The 24,039-nt window shown below is 46.0% G+C and overlaps 1 protein-coding gene across 1 annotated transcript in view; it reads right to left on the bottom strand.

The window, feature by feature from the left end:
* Positions 1-541: 541 nt before the first annotated feature.
* PKIG (cAMP-dependent protein kinase inhibitor gamma) overlaps positions 542-24,039 on the bottom strand; it is a 28,027-nt gene continuing 4,529 nt past the window's right edge. The window contains exons 2-4 of the mRNA XM_016219377.2: positions 18,131-18,200; positions 4,111-4,284; positions 542-1,269 (exon numbers count right to left, since the gene is read on the bottom strand). Coding sequence (XP_016074863.1) covers positions 1,190-1,269; positions 4,111-4,261 — 231 coding nt within the window. The 5' untranslated portion in view covers positions 4,262-4,284; positions 18,131-18,200 and the 3' untranslated portion in view covers positions 542-1,189. The remainder of the gene's footprint in view (positions 1,270-4,110; positions 4,285-18,130; positions 18,201-24,039) is intronic.

The raw sequence follows: 24,039 nt of genomic DNA on the forward strand, positions 1-24,039 counted from the left end.
GTGCTCAATAAAGTCAATGGCTGGTGTCATGTAGCATGTGATGTGTGGTCTTGGGCACGACAGCTTGGGTGGGGTGAGAGAAGGAGCCTCTGGGACTCACAGACTCGGGCAGTTGCCCAGTGGCAGTGCTCAAGATCCCAGCAGAAGCTGTGAATGGGAAGCCAGAGCTCCCCATGCTGTGGCTGAGGGGGGCCCACAGCCTTCCCTCCCTCCAGAAGAAACCAGGCTTCTCTTGAGGCACTGTCTGTTTACATGACCCCTGAACTCTTAGCCCCTCCTGTTCTAGGTTTTAAGGGGGAGAAAAACCTTCCTTTTGGGGTTCCTGAAGCTGTGGACTGCTGGGGGTAGAAGGATAGAAGATCCCTTGGACACCAGGACAAAGAGCAGGGCTAGAGCCTCTGCAGAGCAGCAGCATCTTTCTCAGGTATTTTTTCCTGCGGAAGCCTGGGCAGCAATGGGTCCCAGCTAACTGCAGACTTGGGAAAACAAGGCCCAGGCCCTGCTTTTGCTGTTTAAAGGAGAAATAATAATCTTAACCCAGTCACACAAATCACCAGCATTTATTTCCTGGGTTCCAGGTGTTATTTATCTTGGTACAAAGAAAGGGCAGAGTTGATCAGTAGTTTTGAGCACAAAAATCCCTTCCCTAAAACTGGATCTGTGAAGTTCCATGAGGGAACCTCAGAGCTGCATAGCTGCTCAGAGTTTAGATTAAAATGGCTTAAAAAAAAAAAAAGTGAATTGACTGTCAGCTCCTTTCCTCTCTGCTGAAAAAGGTTTAAAATTTTTTAAAAGTTCAAGAGTTTTTTAAAAAAGGGATCAGAAGGTCTTGACCTAAACGGATGGGTTTGGAGAAGAGGGGGCAGAGCTGGGACATGGTCCCTACCCAGGTTGCCCAGGAGAGGAGCCCCTGAGTCCCAGAGCCCAGTGAATAAATAACATCCTGTGGTTATAGTGTCTTAAAAGTGTATCTTGGCATGATGAGGTGGTGGTAGCGTGGAGCCTGTGGGTATGGGCAGAGGGCCTTCCCAGGGTAAGGGCCATGGTGGCCCCTGGGGGTGCCTTTCAGTCTGGCCTCACTTGCCTGGAACAGGGGGCTCAGAGAAGAGGCTGCCAGGCCAGTGCCAGGGCTCCCTGCCCAGATGTAGACAGCAGGTCTCTCTTCCAGCCTCCTTGGGCAAGGTCAGACTCAAGATGAGGTGGTCCCGTCGCTGCTCTCCGGCTGGTTGCTAGCCGCCTTGTCTGGGGTGCCTGCCTCCACCTGTCCTTCTGGAGAGAAGAGCATGTACACAAACGTGAAGCACAGGAGGGGGTCTGGCAGGGCCCAGCTGAACTAACAGTGGATGAGCCCTGGGGTGCAGGATAGGGGCTGGAGGTAGCCAAAGGGAACTTTAACTTGGTCTCTGACATTTCAACGCTTACAAAGAAAATGATGTGGTATTACTAGTGTAATTAAAGTCAATTAAAGGCCAGAATCATGGATGCATGCTAAAAGCAACAGGTGAAGGGCTGTTGAGGGTCAAGACACTTGTGCGGGTTCTCCAGAAGGAGAGGGTAAATAGGAGGTGCTCAGCCAATGGCAGTTCTTAGAAGACAGAAAAGGGCATCTGACTAGGCCAGCTCAGGGGAGTACCACGGCATGGCCTGCATCAGGGTTAGGGGTGGAACCTATGACTGTTTCATGTGCTGTGTCCTCACCAGACCGGCCACACCTTCCTCTCTGGCCTCTGTCTTTGTATCCTTAGTCTAAGCCTTTCCCATGACCGAGAACCACCACCCTGTACCAAGCGCCATGCAATCCACAGAGCAGCCTGGAGGTGTCATTAAGAGCATGATACGGATAAGAAAACCGAGGCTCAGAGAGGTGAACTGATTTGTCTGAGATCAAGTGATGGAGGAAGCCAGTGTCCTTCCAGGAAATTCAATTTCCACCAAGCAGCATTCTCTGGGGTTTATAAAGGCCCATCATCATCGACATTCCCTCGTTTTGCCCTTGCAGCAGTCTTGGGAAGCAGTATTAGTAGTAGAAAGTGGCACAGGCAGAATTTGGACATCAGGCTCCCTGCCAGGCTACCTCCTTCCTATCCTGGGTGGTGCCTGTAGCAAAGGCTTGGTCCCAGAAAGTCCTTTTGGCCCCTCCAGAAGCTGGACAAGCTAGATGGCACAAATTTCCCAGCTTGTGATGCCCTATTTGACCCTGAGCCTCCTACCCTGGCAGCAGAAAGAATCTTGTTAGATTCCCCAGTAATCTCTGCTGTGCCATTTCCTTGCTGTGGGAATTTGGACATTTAATCTCTCTGAGCCTCTGCTTCCTGATCCATAAAGTAAGGATTGGTGACACCTCTGCCTGTTCATGGGGGGGGGGGGGGGGCGGGTTGGGCCTGTATGTGGCCGTTTGACACGTGGGATTGTCTTAGCCAATGGTAATGGTAACGCTTCCTCTGTGCCAGTCCCAGCTCTTCTGGCTTGAGAAGGTCCTTTAGCACTTTCCTTGCCAACCAGCACCCTTGGAACTTCTGGGGCCAGTTTCAGAGCACCATTTGAAAATGTGTCCTAGTCACACACTGCTTGGCAGTGGATTCATTTTTTCAGGCCTTGTCTGTTTCTCTCTCATTATGGGGGCCAAGTAAGGAAAGGTTCGTGCTCCCCACATAAGGAAATATCAGGGACAGGTTTGCACACAACATGCTGTGCATCAGTCCCCTGGGAAGCTTTAAGCAAACAGATTCTCAGCCCGGCTGGCAGGATGAGACTCTGGATTCCCATTCCCTCAACAGGTCTGCTGGACTGAGCACAGCTGGCAGACCAGCTGTGGAAACTGCTCAGTGCAAGGCCTACCAGAGGAGGGCTCCTCTGCCAGTCTGCCCTGCACTCTACCATGAATGCTTCACTTCCTTGCAGCAAGCACTATTCCTTTCTTAGGTCCCCTTTTTAATGTTTTGCACCCTGGAAGGAAAATGTCATGCACCCTTGGGAAATGGGTATTAGAACGTACTGGATCCACAGACAAATGGCTGCAACTGCTGAGGTAGAGGGAGACTGAAACAGCTCACCAGAGCTGAGGATACAGAAGCCCTGAGTACAAGCCCCCTGGCAGCATGCCCAGGTGGCAGCTGGGCATGCTGGTCATTCAGTTGGACAATCAACAGCCATTGACTAGGTACCGCTACCATGTTCCAAATGCTACCAGGCACCAAGGGCACAAGACACAGATCTTGTGCAGGAGCTCACGGCCTGCAGCAGGGGCATTGTGCTGAGTGCAATTAGAGAGGCAGGGAGAAGATATGCCTCCCTCTGTCTGAGAGGGGGATATGGCCAGGGAAGGCCTCTCAGCAGAGCAGCCTGGGCTTCTAAGAATGAGGAACATGAGCCAGGCAAGGGGAGGGCAGGGAGAACCGGACAGCGGGAGTGGTGTGTTCAGGCCCACAAGGGGCTTTTAAGAAATAAAAGTACTTTCCTCTGGCTGGATCAGAGGCACTGAGGGAGAAAGATGAGCTGAGGCTGTTGAGGTGAGCAGAGTGGGACCCATGGAGGCTCATGTGCCTGGGTAGGGAGTATGGGCCACATAATAAGGGAAGGCTGATAGACCAGAGAAGGGGTGTAGTTGTGGTTCCTTGGGCAGGGTGCTGGGGGCAGTCAGGTTCTCATTCTATGTTAACTTGCTGGTGACCCTGAGCAAGCTATCCAACTTCTCTGGGCCTATTTGTCCAGATTAAAAAACATGACAGTGTTGGGTCCATGCCCCCACAAAGTCTCCTCTGTTGTACTTATAGGGGAAGAAGTGGGGAAAGGGAGGGAGGGGAAGGGGCATTACAGAGGGGATAGCAGATGCTGTTTCCTCTACGCACTCAATCACCCTGTGGTTTCTAAACACCTGCTACCGCCTGCAGAACAGGAGGCCCCTGCTCTGCTGGAGCTCATTTAAACCCAGGAGACCTTGTCAGAGAGTGAAGAGTCGTGTGACTAGGGAAGGCCAATTATAGCTGCACGGAAAGCTCTGGTGAGCATCTGGTATCCGAGCTGGGGCATGAGGCTGCAACCACAGGGGTGGGTGACGGCTGTTCTAGCAGAGGAAACGGAGACACGGAAAAGTGCTGAAGGGGTTCTGACCTGCCCCCTCCAGTGCCAGCTCGCCCATGTCTCCAGCCAGCTTCCTCACGCTCACAGCCTCGGAGTCTCCCTGGATGTCGGGCACTGCATTCCGACGGCCTGTCCTGTCACAGGAGATGAAGTCCGAGTAGGAGGACTCCACCTCCATCATGCCTGTCTCATCCTTCTTCAGGCCTGTGGGGACAAGGGCAGGAGTGAGTCCAGCTGCATCCTACAGGGAAGGCACAGCTCCGGTCGCCAGCACTGACGTTTTTTGACAAAATGTAATTTGGAGGGTGACTCAACGGGACTTGGTATTTGAGTGATGGGGACATGAGCTCTCTGATACGAATCAGCAGGTGAACAGAAGTGTGGCTTCCTGAGCTGGGGAGCAGCAGCGGAGGAATGCTTTGGGGAGTGACTGCAGGTCAAAGTTAAGAATTCTATTGGACCATGTTAACTTTGAGATGCTTGTGAGCCCTCCAAGGGGAAAGGCAGAATAGGTACGAGAGAGAGGAGGCTGGAGCTTAGAAGAGAGATGGGGTATGGCATGGGTAGGAAAAATAGGAAATTAGAAGTTAATGCTACACAGATTGTGGTTAACAACCCTGGTGCTTGACTATACAGCCTAGAGAGAGAAAAGAATCACACATACAAAGAGCCATATACATTTTAAAAGTCATTTGGGCATCATACCATACATTGCACTTTATAGCTGACTCTTTGGAAAGCTCTAGAACACTTCATTAAAGTTCTCCGTAGGTGACTTTTGCACATGCCTACTTGCATGTACCATGACCTGATCTGCCCCCTAGAAATGAACATGAAGGTACTTTTCAATTTTACACCATTACAGACACTACTAGGTCTTTATGTAAGTCCTCAGAGCATATTCCCAGAAGTAGAATTGCTGGGCTAAAGGGAAGGATGAATCATTTTAAAACATGCTGTTTTGCCAAGTTGCCTTCCCGAATGGCACAGGGGTACAGTTAGGGGCGCTGACTACCCGTGCAGTCAATAACCTGTGTATAACTCAGTCGGCCCTCCGCATACTCAGACTCCCAACTGCCAGTTGATCCCAAACACTGCAGGTTTGAAATGTGTTGGTCAAATGGACCCAAGCAGTTCAAACCACATTGTTCACAAGTCAACTGAAATGATAAAAAAAAAAAAAAAGGAGCCCGGCCAGCGTGGCTCAGTGGTTGACCGTCCACCTAGGATCCAGGAGATCTCGGTTCGATTCCTGGTCACAGCACATGCCTGTGTTGCAGGCTCGGTCCCCAGCAGGGGGTGTGCAGGAGGCAACTGATCAGTGATTCTCTCTCATCATTGATGGTTCTATCTCCCTCTCCCTCTCCCTTCCTCTCTCTGAAATCAATAAAAATATTTTAAAAAGGAAAAAAACTAAAACTAAATTCATTACTGTTGCTGCTTATATTCCCACTAGCAGCACATAAGATCGTCCATTCACCTGCAGACTTGCCAGCAACAATTACTGCTATTATGTGAAAAATGTCAATCTGCTCAGGGGGCTACGAGTATCTCTCATTGAACACCTATGGTTTTTCTGAAGGCACTCAAAGCACACAGTCACCGCCTGACTCTGGATACTTGGCAGAGCCTACTTTGGGTAGTGGGAAGGGAGTCCTCCTAGGAGGGGTGGGCCTGGCAAATCCCAGTTCTAGACACACGCAGGCAAAATGCCAATGTTTTCTGCAGTGTGAGGATGTTTACCGCATGTGGTCGGTAATGGTGAACCATAGGGAGCCACCAGAGTGTCCAGCAGAAGGCTACGCACTACAGGAATTATAAAGTGTTCATAAAAAAGAAATGTGCCAGACAGGCCTGTACTGCCATAACAAGGGTTCTGAGATAAACTGCAAATTGCAAAATGTAGGCTGCAAAACGACACCTAAAAGAAAACTGTTTCTGTGGGGAAAGATAGCAATACAAGCAGGAAAAAACCTGTCAAGTGTGATTCTTTGTGACTAAGGGGAACTTTCACTTCTAAGACTATATTTTTGTAAAGATAAAGTTTTTATCCACTCAAGTTATTGTGTAATGCTTTCAGAAGGTAAGTGAGGTTGGCAGTACATGCCCCAAAGTGCCCAGGGTGGGGCTCAGTAAGTGCTTTGGGGAATGTGTTTGTGTACGTGTGAGAGAAGGAGAAAGCGGGCGGGGGGGGGGGGGGGCGAGAGGGTCAAAGGGCGGTAGGCATAGGATGGGGAGAGAGAAAAAGGGGGTGAGAGGACAGTATGGAGGGCTAGAATCACATCTCACGACGCCTAGCTCAGAAGAGACACCTGAAGAATAAATTAGGAGCACTCACAGATCAGGCACGGGAGACAGGGAGGTACCCACAATACAGAAAAGAAAGAGTGGCCCTGTGTTCTGCCACGGGACCTTAGCAAGACTCTTCCCCACTCGGCTTCCATTACCCCCGTTAAATAAAGGCGGGCTGAATCCTGTCTACGGTAATCCCCCCAAGCTCCAGCAGAGGGTGCGCCCAGCATGTCTTTTTCTTGGCTGCCCTAGTTGCTGAGCTTTGGTTCCTCCTCAGCAAGAAACAAATAACAAAAACCTCTCTGAAGTCCCAGAGGTGGTTCCTTCTGCAGGTCACATAAGTTTCAGTCCTGCACTCTCCCTCTGGGTAAACTGCTCAAAGCTTCTGAACTGGGGAATGGCCTGTTGCAATAGCAGTAATAACAATAAAAATTAAGATAATTCTAACAATAAGTAAAGGTAACTTTTACCAAGTCATTATATGTTTTCCATCCCTCACTCAATTGTCACAACAGCTCTCTGAGGTCAGTGAGGTAAATTTCTAACCATGACTCAGCAAGGTCTCAGGTGGACCCCTCTGCCTCTTGGGCCTAGGCTCATCCTCCAAGTTATGCCCGTTGCCTACAGGAAGGAACAGACCCTGTACAGACCACACCATCTCCCCCAGCTCTTTTCCTCCAACTAGAATGTTGGCTCCATGAGAATAATGACTTTTATTTGGATTTTCACCACACCAGACGGAAAGGGCTAATCCTGGCAGCTAAGCCACATGCTCTGGCTGCTCCACCCTCAGATTCTCGACCAGCACAAAGAGTAGATGCTCAACAGTACTCCTCAAATTAAACACGAATCTGTCTGTCAGTCTACCTGTCTGCCTTCCTACTATCCCTCTTTTCTTATCTGGGGGGATGACAGGGCGACTCCTCAGAACTACTGCAAAAGGCTCTGCCCACTGTAGCCTGCTGTGCTGATGTTCTTGTCTGGTATCGCTAGGATCTGACACCGTGGGATGGAGTTACGGGCTCCATCTAAAAGGAACAGACACCCTGGGCTTTGGCTCCACCTCTGCTCAGCTGACCCTACAAGATGCCCAGTGCAAGAAGCTGACCCTCCTGGCCCAGAGAGGGAAGTATGCCAAGCTCAAAGCCCAATCCTGGAAAACCCGAACTAAGCCAACTAGCTCCAGCTGCCCCCTCCCCTCCCCTCAGGGAACAGCGGTTCCAAAGATGGGGGGGGAGGCGGGGGTAATCTAGGGAGCTCTCTGACCCGCAGCACAAGCACATAGTTTCATTTTTCTTCAACATTTGTCTTCTTCCCTCACTCTGCTCTTTCAAGTCAACACCAAATGTGGAAATAAAGAATCCTCAAAGCTGGAAATCTCACCAGATAATGGTGATTCTCACACCATGAGCGTGTAAACTGTCAGGACCTCTCTGGGGAGTGAGCTGACAAGATGCATCAAGAAACCTTGACTTTTCTTCACATCCTTGAGCCACTAAGTCAGTAGGTCTGTTAAGTCAGCTTATAATAATTTATTCTAAGAAAATAATCCAAGTTGTGCATGAAGATCATTGTACAAAGGTGATCATCATAGTATTATTTATAGTAGTCAAAACCTAAAGACACCAAAATGGACATGTCAGATGTCCTAAAAAGACAACAGAAATGCATATACATATTTAACTAGTGCAAATGAAACATGATACAGGCATTAAAATATCTGTGAATATTTTAAAGACATGGGGAAATGTTCACATATATTATGAAATCTCAATATGATCACATATATTAATACTATTTAGTTCAACTATGAATGATTTAAATACTTTTAGTATTTTCTAAATTTTTACAGTAAAAGCATTCACTTTATTTTAAAATTATTTCGTTTCTGAATAGGTATGCATGTGGCATAAAACTTAAAAGGTACAAAAGGAAAAAGAGTAAGCACGGTGGCCTTCTCACAGACACCCGCCCCAAGGCAAGCGCTTTCTCAGTCTTTCCAGAGACACTATGCAGTATACACATTCCCTCGCTCCCTCCCTGCCTTCCTGCCTTCCTTCTCATTTAAAACAGAAAGTTGTTTTCCGTTCTGCTTTTTTCATTTACACATATATCCTGGAAACAATTCCAGATCACCCCGAAGCTACTGTGGCACTGATCATATCCATTAATAAAGCATTAATATGGTCAATTTTTGTTGGGTGGTATCAGTAAAGCTGTCTTTTTGGCATTTTTGCTCAACTCCTTTGTTTTAACTGTTTAATGGTTCATAGAAGGCCAAAACTTATACTTTGTTCTTTTGTGCTTTATAGTGCTGAGTGGAATGTAAGTTCCACAAAAGTGGCGACTTGGCTGGCACGTGCACGGCTATATCTGAGAGGCCTAGCACATAGGTGAAGCTCCATGAATATTTGATGAATGAACGATGCTCTAGATTCCAGGGTAGAAAGGGCCAAGGGGTGTGCAGCCCTGCAGCATAACAGTTTCCAAAGGTCTGGCTCAATCTCCATGCAGGAAGGTGACCCCTGATGAATTCCTTCCTCTCTCCCAACTTCCTTTCCCCCATGTGAATAATGAAAGTTTAAATATAATCTCTAAGGCTCTTCTAGTCCCAACCTTTCATCCATTAATTCAGTATTTTCTGAGCACCTTCTATATGCCAGGCACCATGTCAGGTAATGGAGTACACACTGAAGCCTAAAAAGACACCTACAATTTGAAAAGAAAAAAAGGCACTGACCGGGTAAGTAAATCTATGGTCACAGATTGTGATAAGTTCTAGGAAGAAGAGAACAGGGTTGTGTGTGTGGATGGTTCAGTTAAAGGTCATACAGTTGGGGGAGGCGTCCTTGGGGAGGTGACCCTCGGCTGAGATCTGTAATAGTGTTGGATGGCAGGTGGTCCGGGCAGAGCTAACAGACAACCTGGTCCACGGTGTTCAACATCTCTCTCAGCTCGAGCCCTACAGGGTGCTCAAGAGGGATACTCTTTCCCTTCTCCCCACCCTCAGGAGATTTCGGTGCCCTCCTGGGGTCGGGATGCTGGTAAGACATTTGACTGACCCTGAATGCCCAGGTCAAAAGAGAGGAGCCTTCTACTCAGCTTCCCAGACTCTCCCTTAGTGGCCCGGGGTCAGAGGTGTGGTTCCTACGGTGCTTGCTCTGGGTACTGTCAGGTTTCCCCCCAAAGGAAGCCACCTTCTTCCTTGGTTTTTCATTCTCCCCCCAGCTTCATAAACTGAGGAGGCCCCAGGCTCTGCCAACAGCTACACAGTCTGTTCCAAGTCTGCAGATATTAGTCGTCAGTGCTCAGGCAGATTCCATTACAGCTCCAAATTGTTTTCCAAATATACCAGAAAGGTCATTTCCTGTTTTCATTTTCTTTTTTAAAATTAAATATTTGCAGAGAACATACAAAAAGAAAGCAGACTGTTTTGCAGAGGATGCAGAGCACAGAGTGGGACTTGGTCCTGTGGGACAGGCCTCCTGGGGGTGGGGCAGATGCTCTCTGAAGTTTCTCTGAGGGAAGAAAGGGCTGTGCAAAGCTAATGGAAACACCCAGGCCCACTGAGCTGGCATTCCTCGATTCAAAGGGAAGCGGCCTCTCTCTGTGATAGGCAGCCAGAACCAGAGGCACTGAGGCGGGAGGAGTCAGGGCCCCAAACCAAGCGCATTCTGAGAACCTGGGAAAGGGCGGCTGGCTCTAGCGGCCTGCGGCCTGCCAGGGACTGGCACCACACTCTACCTAGTACTTTAGGGGTACATCCAGCTTGGAGTCACCAGAGAGGAGACCATCTCCTGCCAGGCAGTGCATACTGCCCATTCAGAGAGTGGTCCGTTGGTGAGGCTTCATTTGGAGGCAGTCAGGCTGGGCCTTGGCTCCTGGAGGGCCAGACCATGCCGCCCCAGGGCAGGCAGTGGAGAGACGGGCTGTGGGAGTCCTCTCAGCGAGGAGGTAAGGGCAGGGTGTTGGGGGGTCCTCAGTTACTTCCAGATTGCCAGTCTCCTTGGTGGGGACCAAGGGCTTCCAGACACCACACCTTCTGCGCCTCCATGCAAGTGCCTCCTCTATTAGGGACCTTTGTGTTAGAGGCCCCCATGACCAGGCCTGGTCCTCTTCTCTGTTTATTTACTCCCCGGAGGTTCTTAACCTTTCCCTAAATAGTATGTGTTGACGATTCCCAAATAGCCCCCGCCTGTCTTAAGAGGTCAAAATTCTGAATATAGTTAGCATGTCCCTCTGCTATCTCACCAGCATCTCAAACTTCACAGGTCAAGTCACAGCCTCCAGCCTTCTCCAGCTCTGTCAGGGCCCATCTGTTCCACTGCTCACGCTGGAAACCTGGAGACACCCTGGATTTCTCGAGGGTGGCTCAAGTACACCCTGTCACCAGGTCCTGTCACTTCCACTTGCAAAACAAGGTCCTGTCATTTCAACTTGCAAAACAGAGCCTGATTTGCCCCTCTCTCCCCTTCATGTGCACTTCCTAGTCTCTATTGTTTCCAACCAGCACCCCTGTTTCCCCCTTGGCCTTCGCCCAAGGTCTATTCTCTACACAAGCAGCCAGGGTGATGTCCTCAGATAAGGCAGCAGGTCATGTGATTCCCCTGCTTCATGCAACCTTTGATGTTCTTTCATTCCACATCTGGCAAAATCCAGACTCTACACCAGCCCCTGAAATCCTGCATGGATCTGGCCCTGCCTTCCTCTGTGACCTTCTGTCTCATTTCCACTCTCCTCTTGGCCCATTCTGCTCTGACCACACTGGCCCCTCTTTAATTCCTCAAACCAGCTGAGCTAGTCCTGACCTCAGGGTCTCTACAAGACTGTTTTCTTTGCCTGGAACATTTTCTGTCACTCTGCTCTTTACAGAGCCTCATAAGTGGATTCCAGGCCCTGACTTTTCAAATTTTCCTGCTCTTGGACCCTGACATGGGTCCTAGAATCCCTCTGCCCACCACTACCGCATGTCGAAAAGGCCTGGCTGGAGTCTTGCGTGGTGCAGTGGACACAGTAAGGACTGTGGGGTCACCTCAGTTTCTGTCCCCACAGCTGCCGATTCCTCTTCTATAAAATGGGGGTGTTACAACTGCCTTGAAAGGTGGCTGTGGGGATTAAGCAGAGCCAGCATTTACGGAGTCCTTAATGCGTGCCAGACTGTGCTAATCTCATAGGCATTATCTCATTTAATTTTACAGCAACTCTATGCAGTAGGAAGCATTGTTCCTGTTCTACAGAAGAGGAAGGTGAGGTACAGAGAGGTTAAGTAGCTTGCCCAAGGTCACACCCAGTGAGTGTGGACAGGATCGAGCCTTTACTATTAGGCTTGGAAGCATGGGAATGAATTAGCATCATGCCTGGTATATAGTAAGGGTCTTTTTTTATTATTCTTTTTAAAAATATCTATTTTTATTGATTTCAGAGAGAGGAACGGGGGGGGGAGAAAGAGAGAGAAACATTAATGATGAGAGAGTCATCGATCGGCTGCCTCCTGCATGCCCTTGCTGGGGACTGAGCCCATAACCCAGGCATGTGCTCTGACCTCCCAGAATCAAACTGTGATCTCCTGGATCATAGGTCAATGCTCAACCACTGAGCTATGCCAGCCGGGCGAGTAAGGGTCTTTTAAAAAGTGTCCATTCCTTTTTCTCTCCTTCTTTCTCCTCTATCCCCAACCTTCTAAAAAGGCATTTCTGAAGGAAGAGCAGAAAAGCAGTGAAAATCCCAAGAAAAAATTCCATAATGCTGGTGGAAACATATACCCAGATGTATTTTACTCTTAAGCAAAATGCTGTTTAGAATGTTCAGCCAGAGGTAGAAATCTTCAGAATCTTTTTAGTGATGTCGGGTTGATTCTCTGAATTCAGCCACCATTTTATTTTTTGTTAGATCTAACTTCACAGCAATGGTAAAAATACTTATTTTGGGGTGCAAACTGTACAACTCTTACCACCTCAGCAGCTACATTTCATCCTGTGGCAGGGCAGTGCTAGTACTTCACGTAGGGTGGGGTGGGTGTTGGGACAGTGATACAAACTCTTCAGTCCCTGAGTCTGTGCTTCTATGGAGGTCTCTGGACAGAGGCAGAACAGTCCAGCTGAATTACTGCTTGGAGACCATGCTGGGTCTCCCTGGTTTCCTGCTGTTTACATATTATCTAAACTTGGTGAGGGCTCAGCTAGGAAGCAAGGTTCCCAGAGACTGGCAGTCCTCATCACAGACTGGAAGGAGGGGCAGGAAGGGAAAGTGAGGTCATTTCCAAGCAGACCAGCCAAAGTCCAGGGACTGGACTGAGCTCCAGCTCTGCTGATGCCAGGCTGGGCACCTCTGGTGAGGTTCTTCCCTCAAACCGCAGGGGTTTGGAGTGCGGAATGAAGGGCTAAACCGGGCATCTCTGTGGTTGCTCTGAAACATGTCTCAAATTATCTGACATTCCTTCTGTCACAAGGTGACTTTGAAAGAGCTGGCCTTCGTGACATGCTTCTAAGATAATGCAACAGAAGTCAGACGCTGTGTGACTTCTATGATAAGGTTAGAAATGGTGACACAGCTTCCACCTGGCTGTCTCTCGGGATGCTTGTCTTTGAGCTTGGAGCTGCATCTAGGAAATCTGAGGCTGCCATTTTGTGAGGAAGCCCAAACCAACCCATGAAGTAACCACATCTAGAGTCCTGAGATAGCCCAGAGAGAGATGAGGTTAGCAGCCCCCAGCTGCGCTGGCCCCCTGGCTGCTCCAGTACCAGCCACTGTCTAACTGCAATTGCATGAGAGATCCAAGCCAGAATTGTCTATCCAAGCTGTTGCCAAATTCCTGCCCACAGAAACCATGAAAGATAATAAATGACTGCTGTAGTTTAAGCCACTAAGTATTGAAGGTGATATGCTATACAGGAATGGAGAACCAGAGTGATCTCTAATGGTACATCCAGGTCTGGGGTCCCTCTCCAGTTCCTCCAGAATTCTATAAAAGCATGCCCAAAATGCACTGTGGAGAATGAAAAGATTTTATCTCTATAATATTAATGAATCCATCCATTCATTCAGGCAACAAAATTTGATCACTCAATGTGTACCAGGCTTGGGACTAGATGCCATGGATACGAAAACAGTAAAGCACACTGTGCACTTGAGGGAAGCTCATGGTGTAACTTGAGGGAGCCCACATTAACACACTGTACACAAGATTCCCAACCCCTTGGTACAGTATTCCAGCCCTCCTCCCCCCCCCCCCCTCCAGGCACTGAGTCTTTGTGGGACTGCCAGCCCTCAGCCCAAGTGTTCTGTGTAACTCCCAGTGGCCCACAACACAGGTCCCTCAGCCTGAACTCCCTCTTCTCTGACTTGGCAGAAGAGATAAGATCTCCTTGTTTTGCTACTTGCAGCACCTTGACTTCTCCTTCCTAATAATCACTGCATTTGTAATTCATTCAAGAGTGAGCAACTATGAATTGAAGTCTCCCGTGAGCCAGGCATGATGCAGGCATTGATACATTGGTTCAATGTCTACCTTCCCGACTGGTTCCAAGAGGATAGGTACCCTGGCTTTTTTGTTTGTCCCTGTATCCCCAACATAGTTACTGACACACAAAAGATGCAGAATAAACAAACTCATATGAATGAATTAATGAACAAACAAACAGACAAAATAAGAACTTAAAAACATGCACCCTCTCAATCCAGTGATTAAAATAACCATCTGGCCCTGGCCAGTTTGGCTCAGTGGTTAGAGCATCAGCCTGCGGACAGAAGGGTCCCGGGTTCGATTCCAACCAAGGGCACATACCTTGGTTGCAGGCTTGATCCCTGGCCCTGGTTGAGGTGCGTGCAGGGGGCAACTGATCCATGTCTCTGTCTCTCTCTCTCTCTCTCTCTCTCTCTCTCTCTTCCACTCTCTCTGAAAAGCAATGGAAAAAATATCCTCAGGCGAGGATTAAAAAAACCCATCTGAGTCCTGGCCCCTGACCCAATAGATGACAATGATAATAACAAAATAGAAAGGGCTACCGTTTGTGGGTTGTATATACTATGCGTCAGGCACGGTAACAGGTGCTTCCCATGTATCCCCTTCTTCACCCTCCCAGGAGCGCAGCGTAATTAAATCCCTTTACACACAGCGAGGCGCCTGGCTTCACACCCAGAGCTGGCCGGCTCCGAGGTCCAAGGCTCAGGGAAGCAGAGGATATGGGAGCCCTAAGAAAGGTGAGCGAAAAGGGGCTGCAGTGGCAGGAGGAGACTGACTGGGCGAAGAAGGGGGCTCCCCTCTGTTGTCACTCACACCTGTCTCCCCCTAGTCACCCGGCCTGCCAGAGCTGTACTCTAGCGCTGAGGTTTCCAGCACGTTCCTTCATGCCTTCATGCAGTACTTACTAAGTACGGACTCTGTCCAGAGATGACACTCCAGGTGCTTTTAGAGGCACTGTGTCATTTAACCCGCACAGAGCCCACGGCCCTGGCTTCCCATGGCCGGGGCAGTGCATGTTCTTCAGGATGGGGTGCTCTGGTCATGGCTCTGCCCTGGTGAGAATGGTGCAGCATTTGCCTCGTCCCCATCAGAGAACTGTTGTTACCAAACTGCCTGCCTCTGGCTTTTCTCAGCTCAAATGGCTGTCCCCACCTGGGTCAAAGAAGGTCACATACTATAAAAACTTGGGTGATGGGCTTTCTGAGTGACTTCCTGAGCACCTACCACAGTGCCTGCTGCATAGACCTAATAAATACTTTCTAAAAGAATGAATAAACAAATGAGTCGGGAAAGAGATATACTGAATCTGCCAACATGAAATAGCTCAAGAGAGTGTGCAGTTATGCATCCTTCGAGTGCCTGGCAGGATCCTATGTGTGCTGCCTCCTGAATTTCAGAGTGACAGGAATCTACGTGAGTGCCCTTCACACCAACTATGGCAAGATGGAGAGAGAGAAACCATGCCACCAATTCAGATGACAAAAAAGATCCTGTGCTGAGCCACCACTGGTTCTGATGCCAGTGGCGAAATATGTGGCCACGAAGCCATCATCATTTTACAGACGGTCACTGAGAAAAGCCTATCTGAGACACAAGGCTGACAAGTGGAATTATTCAGAAAAAACTTGTCTCTTGCCTACATCAATCCCAAATTCAAGCTGGTAGCTTCTTAGCTAATAAAACCATTTATAAAATACATTGAGTCAAATTTCATTTGTCTAATTAACCCTTAGGGAATGACTCACTCCAGATCACCAAGATTCCCGCACAGTTAGTTACTCCTTTAAGTATCAAAACTTTATCTGGAGAAATAGATTAGTGGTTGCCTAGGACTGGGGAGGGTGGGAGGGTGAGGAGTAAAGGGTATGGGCTTCTTTTGGGGGTAATGTTCTGACATTGATTACAGTGATGGATGCACAACCCTGTGAATATATTGAAGACCACTGAATTGTACACTTTAAGTGGGTGAACTGTATGGTATGCAAATTATATCTCAATAAAGCTGTAAAAAAAGCCTCATTTGAATTATAATGGATAGAAATTCTCCTCATGTATTGCACTAATACATTAATGCAGTAACCACCAACCTTTCCTTTTTTTTCTATTGAATAAATTGGGGTATCATTGGTTAATAAAATTATACAGGTTTTAAGTGTACAACTCTATAATACATCATCTGTATACTGCGTCGTGCATTCACCACCCAAAGTCAAGTTATCCCCCCTTGACCCCTTCAACCTTTTCTTAATGAGTTAAGATCACTGCCGTGATCATAAAAATATGGTACAATACAGCAATGTTCTCAGTATTATAATATACAGGGCTCTTTGCCCTACATTAAGCCCCATATTTTTTCTGCTTACTTTATTTTCTTCTAACAATGCCCTTTTAGTTTAAAGCTTGGTGGTTAAGCTCAGGTCATCTATCACATACTGAAGTCAGTGTGATCTCTTATTGGCTGTGTGATCGCTGGAGAATTACTAGATCTCTCTGTGCCTTGGTTTCTCCATATGTAAAGTATCAGAACCAACCTCACTGGAGGGATGTGAAGATTACATAAGATAATGTGTATACGGCGTTTAATGCTGTTCTTGGCAGTGGTAACTCAGACAGAATTTTATCAAAATAGTTCTTGATGTTGTCAGTGTAAATGCCTGGAGCAACCCTTCTGAGCTATGGACCCCAAACCTGAAAACCCACATAGTATATTCAGTACACCGGTGTGTTCAGTGAGATGTAATAGGGGCTGGGGGTACAATTTCATAATTGGACTTTGGGACATCTGTGGGATGGCTCTGAGCTTCAGTAATATTAGGAAATTTGTCCCAGTTCACCCCTAAACAGAAAGACCTAAAGGCTGGTTAGGTCTCCCATGATCCTGGTATCTGATAGGCTGGTGCCCAAGGGTACACACTGGTCCACAACATTTTATGTTCTCTCTAGATCACTGGTGCTTAAAATTCAGAGGTCACAAACACATCTGAGAATCTGAGGAAAGCTATGGATATTTTGCCCAGAAAATTGTGTGTGTGCGTGTGTGAAAGAGCATGTGTGTACATACAAAATTGTACCCATGGTTACAGGGGGTTGCTATTCCCAGAAGCCAACCATAAAGCCCTGGTTACAAAGCCCAGCTCTAGACTTCATACAACCCCAGCACTCTGAGGGTTCAGTGGCTCTAGCCTCCGATGTTCCCACAGCAGCTGGAACAGAGGCCCTTTGGAGGCCTGCCCTCCTAAACCGGCCTTGGCCAGATAAACAGTCCTGGGAGCAGACTGCTGCTGCATCCTAATTGCTGCAAATATCTGCATCCAAGGGATTCCCCAGGGTGCTGAGTCAGAACAGGACACAAGCCTGGCGGTGTGGGAAGCTACTACAGGGCAGGGCCCAGAAGCCTTGCTGATGAGCAGCCGGGCAGTTCCAAACCCAGGGCGGCTGCCCGCCAGACGAGATTCCTGCTCTGCCAACAGAGAAGAGGGCTCTTAGAAGAGCTATGGGAGGAAGGCCTGGCCATGAGGGGGAATTCAAAGGAGCTGGAAATCCCCCAAACTCCCAGGACTACTAGGACTTGAACAGAGAAACAAAGGCCGGAGATTCTACCCTAACTGCACGGAGACGGTGCTGAAAGGGAGTGGGCAGGTTGGGGTGTAGGCGAGGTGGCTGAAGCATGGGTCACAGGCTGTTGAAGACTATTGACTTATGCCAGAAACATTTAGATACCATAACAATCTGAACACTGACCCAAGGTGGCCACACTTCCAGGCCACTCATGTTCTATGAACTGCATTTTTCTTCCAACTGGGGGGCACCTGAGCCATCTCTCCTCAGCCCACTGGGCAGTGCTCATTTCTTTGGGCTGGGTTTTGCTTTCTTTTGCTCCTCTATCACAGTATTAAAATTACCACAGTGTGCCCCAGTCTTTGTGAAAACAGCTTTACAGCAAACAACTGGTAGACAGGAGAGTTGACATCATACCCAATTTGCTAAAAACTCCTGTGTAAGATGCCATCTGCTTAAGCAGACGGCTAAAGAAACCACTCTCTTTTAAGGCACCAGAGGTAAAGTATCTTCCTGATGCTATAAAGAAACTGTCTGTAAATGGAATCATGACTGTGAAATTGCAGTGTGATACCATATAACTTCTGAAAAGGGCCATCCGGGCTTTTCTTTGTGGGACCAAAGTTCCTGTCTAATTTCATTTGGAACCTCCATCTTTTCTTTCTTCAAACAGAAATGAAGGTTAGGCAAACACTCGTGATGCCACAGTAGAGTGGTGTGAGCAATGTGACTACCCACCTGGTTCAGTTTCTTCTTCCTGCTCGCATCTCTTCAGATTTTCCACTGTTGACTAATCCGTGTGGAAATTCTAAGGAACCAGAAGATAAAAAACAGAGCCAGTCATACTCCAGGGCTGTAAACTGAAACAATCTTGTGGGAAGACAAGTGAACAGTATCTACGAACATGTTAAAGGGACACAACCTTTGGGCCAGTCAGACATCTAGGAATTTATACTATAGATAGGGTGACGTGAATAAAAAGACGTTCAGTAGAACATATTGTCTAAAAACAAACAAAAAGAAACATGTTAATAGGAAAAGAGTTAAATTATGGCGTATCAATACAATGAAAAACTATAAAGCTGTTACAAAGAGTGAGGGAGATTTCATTGTACTGATATGAAAAGATGCAGATGCTGGGCTGTTAAAATGTAGTATAAGGTGCCCGGCTGGCGTGGCTCAGCGGTTGAGCATCAACCTAAGATCCAGGAGATCGCGGTTCGATTCCCGCTCAGGGCACATGCCGGGGTTGCAGGCTCGATCCCCAGTCAGGGGCGTGCAGGGGGCAGCCGATCAATGACTCATCATTGATGTTTCTCTCTCTCTCTCCTTCTCCCTTCCTCTCTCTAAAATCAGTAAAGATATATTTTTTTAAAAAGTAGCATAAGGTGATATATATTATCGCTTTTTAATAAAAGTATGAACATGATTGTTTATGCTTAGAAAAAAGTACAGCATTTGTATACATATACTTTTTTTTTCTGTATTTACATAGAAAAAGCCGAACAGCAAACCATAAATGGTGGCTCTCTCTGAGACTCAGAAACTAGGGGGAAAGGAATGAAAGACTTTCACTTCTTACATTAACAATTTCTGTTCTGGCTGAAAACTTTTAAAGAGGCATGCATAACTTTCACAATCATTATACATGCGGTCTCTCTAAAATTCTAAAGTAGCAAGAGTGAGGGCAAAAGACATTTCCAGACAAAGACTGAGCAAGTGCACCATTCAGAGACTCAAGAGCATTCTTCAAGAGAATGGAAACTGAACACAAAATAAGTGAGACTTTAGCCCTGGCCGGTTTGGCTCAGTGGTTAGAGTGCTGGCCTGCAGACTGAAGGGTCCCGGGTTCGATTCCACCAAGGGCATGTACCTCGGTCGCAGGCTTGATCCCCGGGTCGGGGCGTGTGCGGGAGGCAACCAATCGATGTGTCTCTCTCATCGATGTTTCTCTCTCTCTCCCTTCCACTCTCTCTGAAAAGCAATGGGAAAAACATCCTTGGGACAGGATAAAAAACAGAACAAAACAAACAAAAAATAAGCAAAATAAGTGAGATTTTAGAATCAACAGTGAACAAAAAAATTATTAAGGGTATTGGTAAATTTAAAGAAGTACTAAGTAAAATGCTGCTAATGAAGAGATAAAAATAAATTCAACAATATGTGACAGTATTACATATTTTACAGTAATAACAGTGAGGATGGAAGAGACAGCAGAATTAAAACTTTTTAAGGATCTTGATTATTCGGGACAAACACAGAAATATTGTCTTACTTTAGACAAAATATTCATGATGCTTACTGAAATTTTAAAGGTAAAATAACAACATATACAAATAGGATACATATATTTCAAACCAGCTAGCATGCTTCTGGGTAAAAAGGCTAATTATCCCAAAATGTCAATCCTTCCGTAGTTTCTAGGTAATTTTAATTAAATTTCAATAAGAATACTAATACTTTTTTGGAAGGGGGGAAATGGATAAAGTTACTTTGAAGTTCATATGGAATAATAAATATCCAAATTATAAAAAATAACTATTTATGGGACTTATGAGAAAATAAAAATTTACTATAAAAACATTATAATGAAAAGGTATTAACATAAACAGACAAAAGGTCTGTGAACCAGAATAACAGTCCAGAAATAGACACAACAAAGGACCTTATTTATGACAAGGATGGGATTTCAAAGCAAAATAGAAAAGATGGTTTATTTAATAAATGATACTGGCATATCTGGGGCAAAGCTTGACTACTACCTCTCACTATGTATAAACATAAATTCCAAAGGGGCTGAAGTTTCAGAATTAAATTAAAACCATAGAAGTATTAGAAGAACATTTAGGAAAATATTTATATAACTTTGAGGTGGAGATATTATTCTTAAACAAGGTGAGAAATCCAGACACTATGAAGAGAAAAATAAAAAAATTGACATTTTACAATAGAAAATTAAAATTTGTCTATAAATTTAGTAGAAAAATTTAATAAACAGATAATACATTAGGAAAAATAGCTGCAACACATATGGAATCCTTGATATATAAATATATAAACAGCTCCTACAACTTGAGAAAAAGGCACCCAAAGAAAAATGGGTGAAGGAAACTCACAGAAGAAAATGAAATGGCCAGTTAATATGAAGCAAGGTTCAATGTCACTAGTAGTAAGAGATATACAAAGTAAATAACTATGACACCCCATACCCGCCCCCATCAGCTTGGTCACAAAATAAAACAATAGAGATAGATGGAGGGAAGGGGGGAGGGTTGGGGAGTAGGAGGAAGGAGGGAAGAAGGGAAAGAATATCTAATACTGGTAAACATTTAGGGATTTAGGAAAATGGAAGTACTATTCATATATTTCCGGGGAGAACGTAAGTTAAGACCTCTTTGTAAAGTAGGATGGTATTATTTATTAAAATAAACACATATACCCTTTGATCCAGAAATATTATTTTTGAAAATGTAACTTATAAAAATAAAAGCACTAGTAGGGGATTTGTATGTAAAGATACTTAATGCAACAATATTTCCAGTAGGAAAAACACACAATGGGTAGCAACTTGAATATTTGTCAAAGATGAAATGGCTGAATATATTGTGGTACCTCTAGATTTATAGTTCTGAAGCTGATTAAAAGAGTGGAGTTATACTAACTATAATGTATCATTTGCTGGGAAAATAAATTGCAAAATACTAAAGTGTGATCTCATTCTGACAAACAATCATACACGCTCACAAACCCTGTATACATTTATAAAGGACTTGAAGAAGGCATGAACAGATCCACACCAAACTGGTAACACTGGTTATCTCAGAGGGTGGACATGGGGACTGGAGGAGAGAGATTATAACTTTTTCTTTACATATCTTCCAATTGCTTGATTAGTTACAATGAGCACATGTATTACTTTAGGGAAAAATAATGAAGGAAAGAAAAACAGACAATAACAAAGAAACAGATGAGAGCAGAGAAAGCCCGCTGATACAACCACCCATTGATCTTTACATGCGGTAGTTAACCGCACTCACGGTCACTTCCTGTTTTGGTCAAAACAGAACATTAAATCCACGGAGGGGAAAAAGTGCACTTTGTTTCCTAAGCATTTATGCCTCTTATTTTAAAAGGAAAAACATTTTTTTGAGAAAAAGAAAGAATAATTTCTCCCTTTAAAACCCAAAAGAAAGCCCTGGCTGGGTAGCCGGGTGGCTCAGTTGGTTAGAGTATCCTCCCCATAAGCCAAGGTTGCGGGTTCGATCCCCAGTCAGGGCACATACGAGAATCAACCAATGATGCATAAATAAGTGGAACAACAAAAAATTGATGTTGTTTTCCTCTCTACCCCACTTCCTCTCTCTCTCTCTAAAATCAATCAATAAATTTTTAAAAATTTAAAAAGTTCTGTGCTTGTATAAAACCTGTTTTTAAAAACAAAACAAAAAAAGAAAGCCTAAAGCTTTGGCTTGAAACTGCCCTGTGTAGGTGGCATGTGGGCTGGTTCTATGCTGGTGACTGTTTTCAGTGGCTTGGTGCCCTTGATTGCCTTCTCCCCCAAACCCAATTAAATACACTCCTGGGAGAGAGTGTACTGTCTGCTGGGAACCAAAGCCCTGAAAACCACAGCATCTCTGCTCTCAAGGCTCTCTTGGTCTCCAAGCAGATGCTTTGGCTCCTACATCAAATGGGCCTGGAACTTAGAGAAGTGAAATGGATTGTTTTGCAAACCATTTCTTAAGGAAGGAGGAAGGAGAGGAAATGGTTTAGCCCAGTGGGTGAAATAAAGAAAAAAGAGGAGGAACAGCATTTATAACAAGCTCTTGAAGGAGAGCTACCTACGATGAATCTGCCATTTCAGTTATCTGGAAGGTATACTCTGCCCTCCCCTGGTAGAACTCTGCTTTTAACTTCTGTTATTTGATTTCATTGACAGTAAATATTTCACTAAAATAATAAGGATACCTCACACTTCTATAGCACTTCACATCTTACAAAGCACTTTAAGATATCTTACTTGATCTTTACAATGACCCTGGGATCAGATCAGTATCACTCCCATTTACACATGAAAATGGGGCCCAGAAAAATTTAGAATCTTTTTGGTCACATGGAAGTTAGTAACAGAGCTGCAATACAAATTCAGGTCTCCAAACCCCAAGTCCAGCAGGGAGCTCAAGTTTGACATTACAGACAGAAAGGAACCACAGGCAGGCCAACAAATAAAAACAGGCTCTTGGGAGGAACAGATTCTTCCTGCCCCTTATGAAAAAAATCTAAACTAGGAGTAATATTCTATGCCATTAGAGAGAACCCTTGCTTCCATAGTGGAATATAATAACTACTGAAAAAGGGAAGGGAAATCCCCAGCACCACTAGGCCCCCTCCCCCACTTCCCTTAACCTTCCCCTAACCTTAACCTTCACCCCTTTCCCTCTATGCTTTAGCCACACTGGCCTCCTTTCAGTTTCTCCAGCATTCCACATACTTTCCTGCCTTGGGTCCTTTCACATGTGTACCTCTCGGCCTGGATTATTCCTTCCCACTCTATAGCTCCCCTCTTCCCCCAGCCTCCCGCCTTAGCCCTTGGCATAGCGGATGCCTCATCTTGGCTTAACCACCACCTCTTCGGGCCAGCCTGCCCTGGCCACACTGTGCTCCCCATCCACACGCACGCTGCTTATTTCACAACAGCACTACTTGTCCTTGCGAGCTTCGTGTGAGGGAGGACAGGGCCTGGTTTATGTAACACTGTCCACCCATCAGCTTGTCCAGTGCCTGGAAGATATCAGATGCTCAATGAGTATTGGGTGAACACATGAAAATTTATTAAAGTGAGCTGAAGGTTCATCTCAAAACTACTGTGCCTCCACTTTCTCAGGCACAGCACTGTCCCTCTCTCTTGGGACACATAATCACATGTGTTAGAGTTAGGCGAGTCTTCTTTACCTATCGGCCTCTGAGCTACTTGTAAGTCTTACTTACCTAGGTATTCCCCAGAGCACCCTGCGTAATGCCGAACCCAAAGGTGAATGAGCTCAGGAATACACACGGGAAGTACAAATGCAGGCTGCAGCCTCTAGCCAGCCAAACAGGGGCTCCCCCTACCCAGAGGCCTGACCGGCTGAGCACCTCAGATATGCAAACAGACTCTGCCCAGGGAGAAATTAAAATTAGAATTAAACTTTTCATGCAGCTATAGTGTGTGGGTGAGAGGATGAGGGGGGAACGCATGCTAATGGAACCTTAATAGGGAGAAGCTTTCTGGTGCCAAACTGGAAATATTAGAAATCTTAAAAGGTTCATGCCTTTGACCTAACCACGCCTTATTAAAAAAATCAGAGAAGTAAAATCAGTGGGTGATGATTTAAGTATGTTTTTCTGAACTGTCTAGCTTTCCTTCCATGAACATGTTCTAATTTTGTAATCCAAAAAAACAAACTGACACAATAAATGGTATAAAAAGGAACCAACAGAAAATCCAGTGATGATTTAGACTACAAAATCACCCACCCCTCTGTTTCCTTACTAAACTTGGGACTGCAGATTTAGGGTCCTCTATGGTGGGGCCCCTGCACTTTGTGAACACTTCCTTTCTTTGAAACCATGCAGGATAGGAAGGTGCCAGGAGTGAAAGCTTCAGCAGG

The sequence above is a fragment of the Miniopterus natalensis genome, chromosome 7 (genome assembly GCF_054644295.1).
Source record: "Miniopterus natalensis isolate mMinNat1 chromosome 7, mMinNat1.hap1, whole genome shotgun sequence".
In the NCBI taxonomy this organism is placed as follows: Eukaryota; Metazoa; Chordata; class Mammalia; order Chiroptera; family Miniopteridae; genus Miniopterus; species Miniopterus natalensis.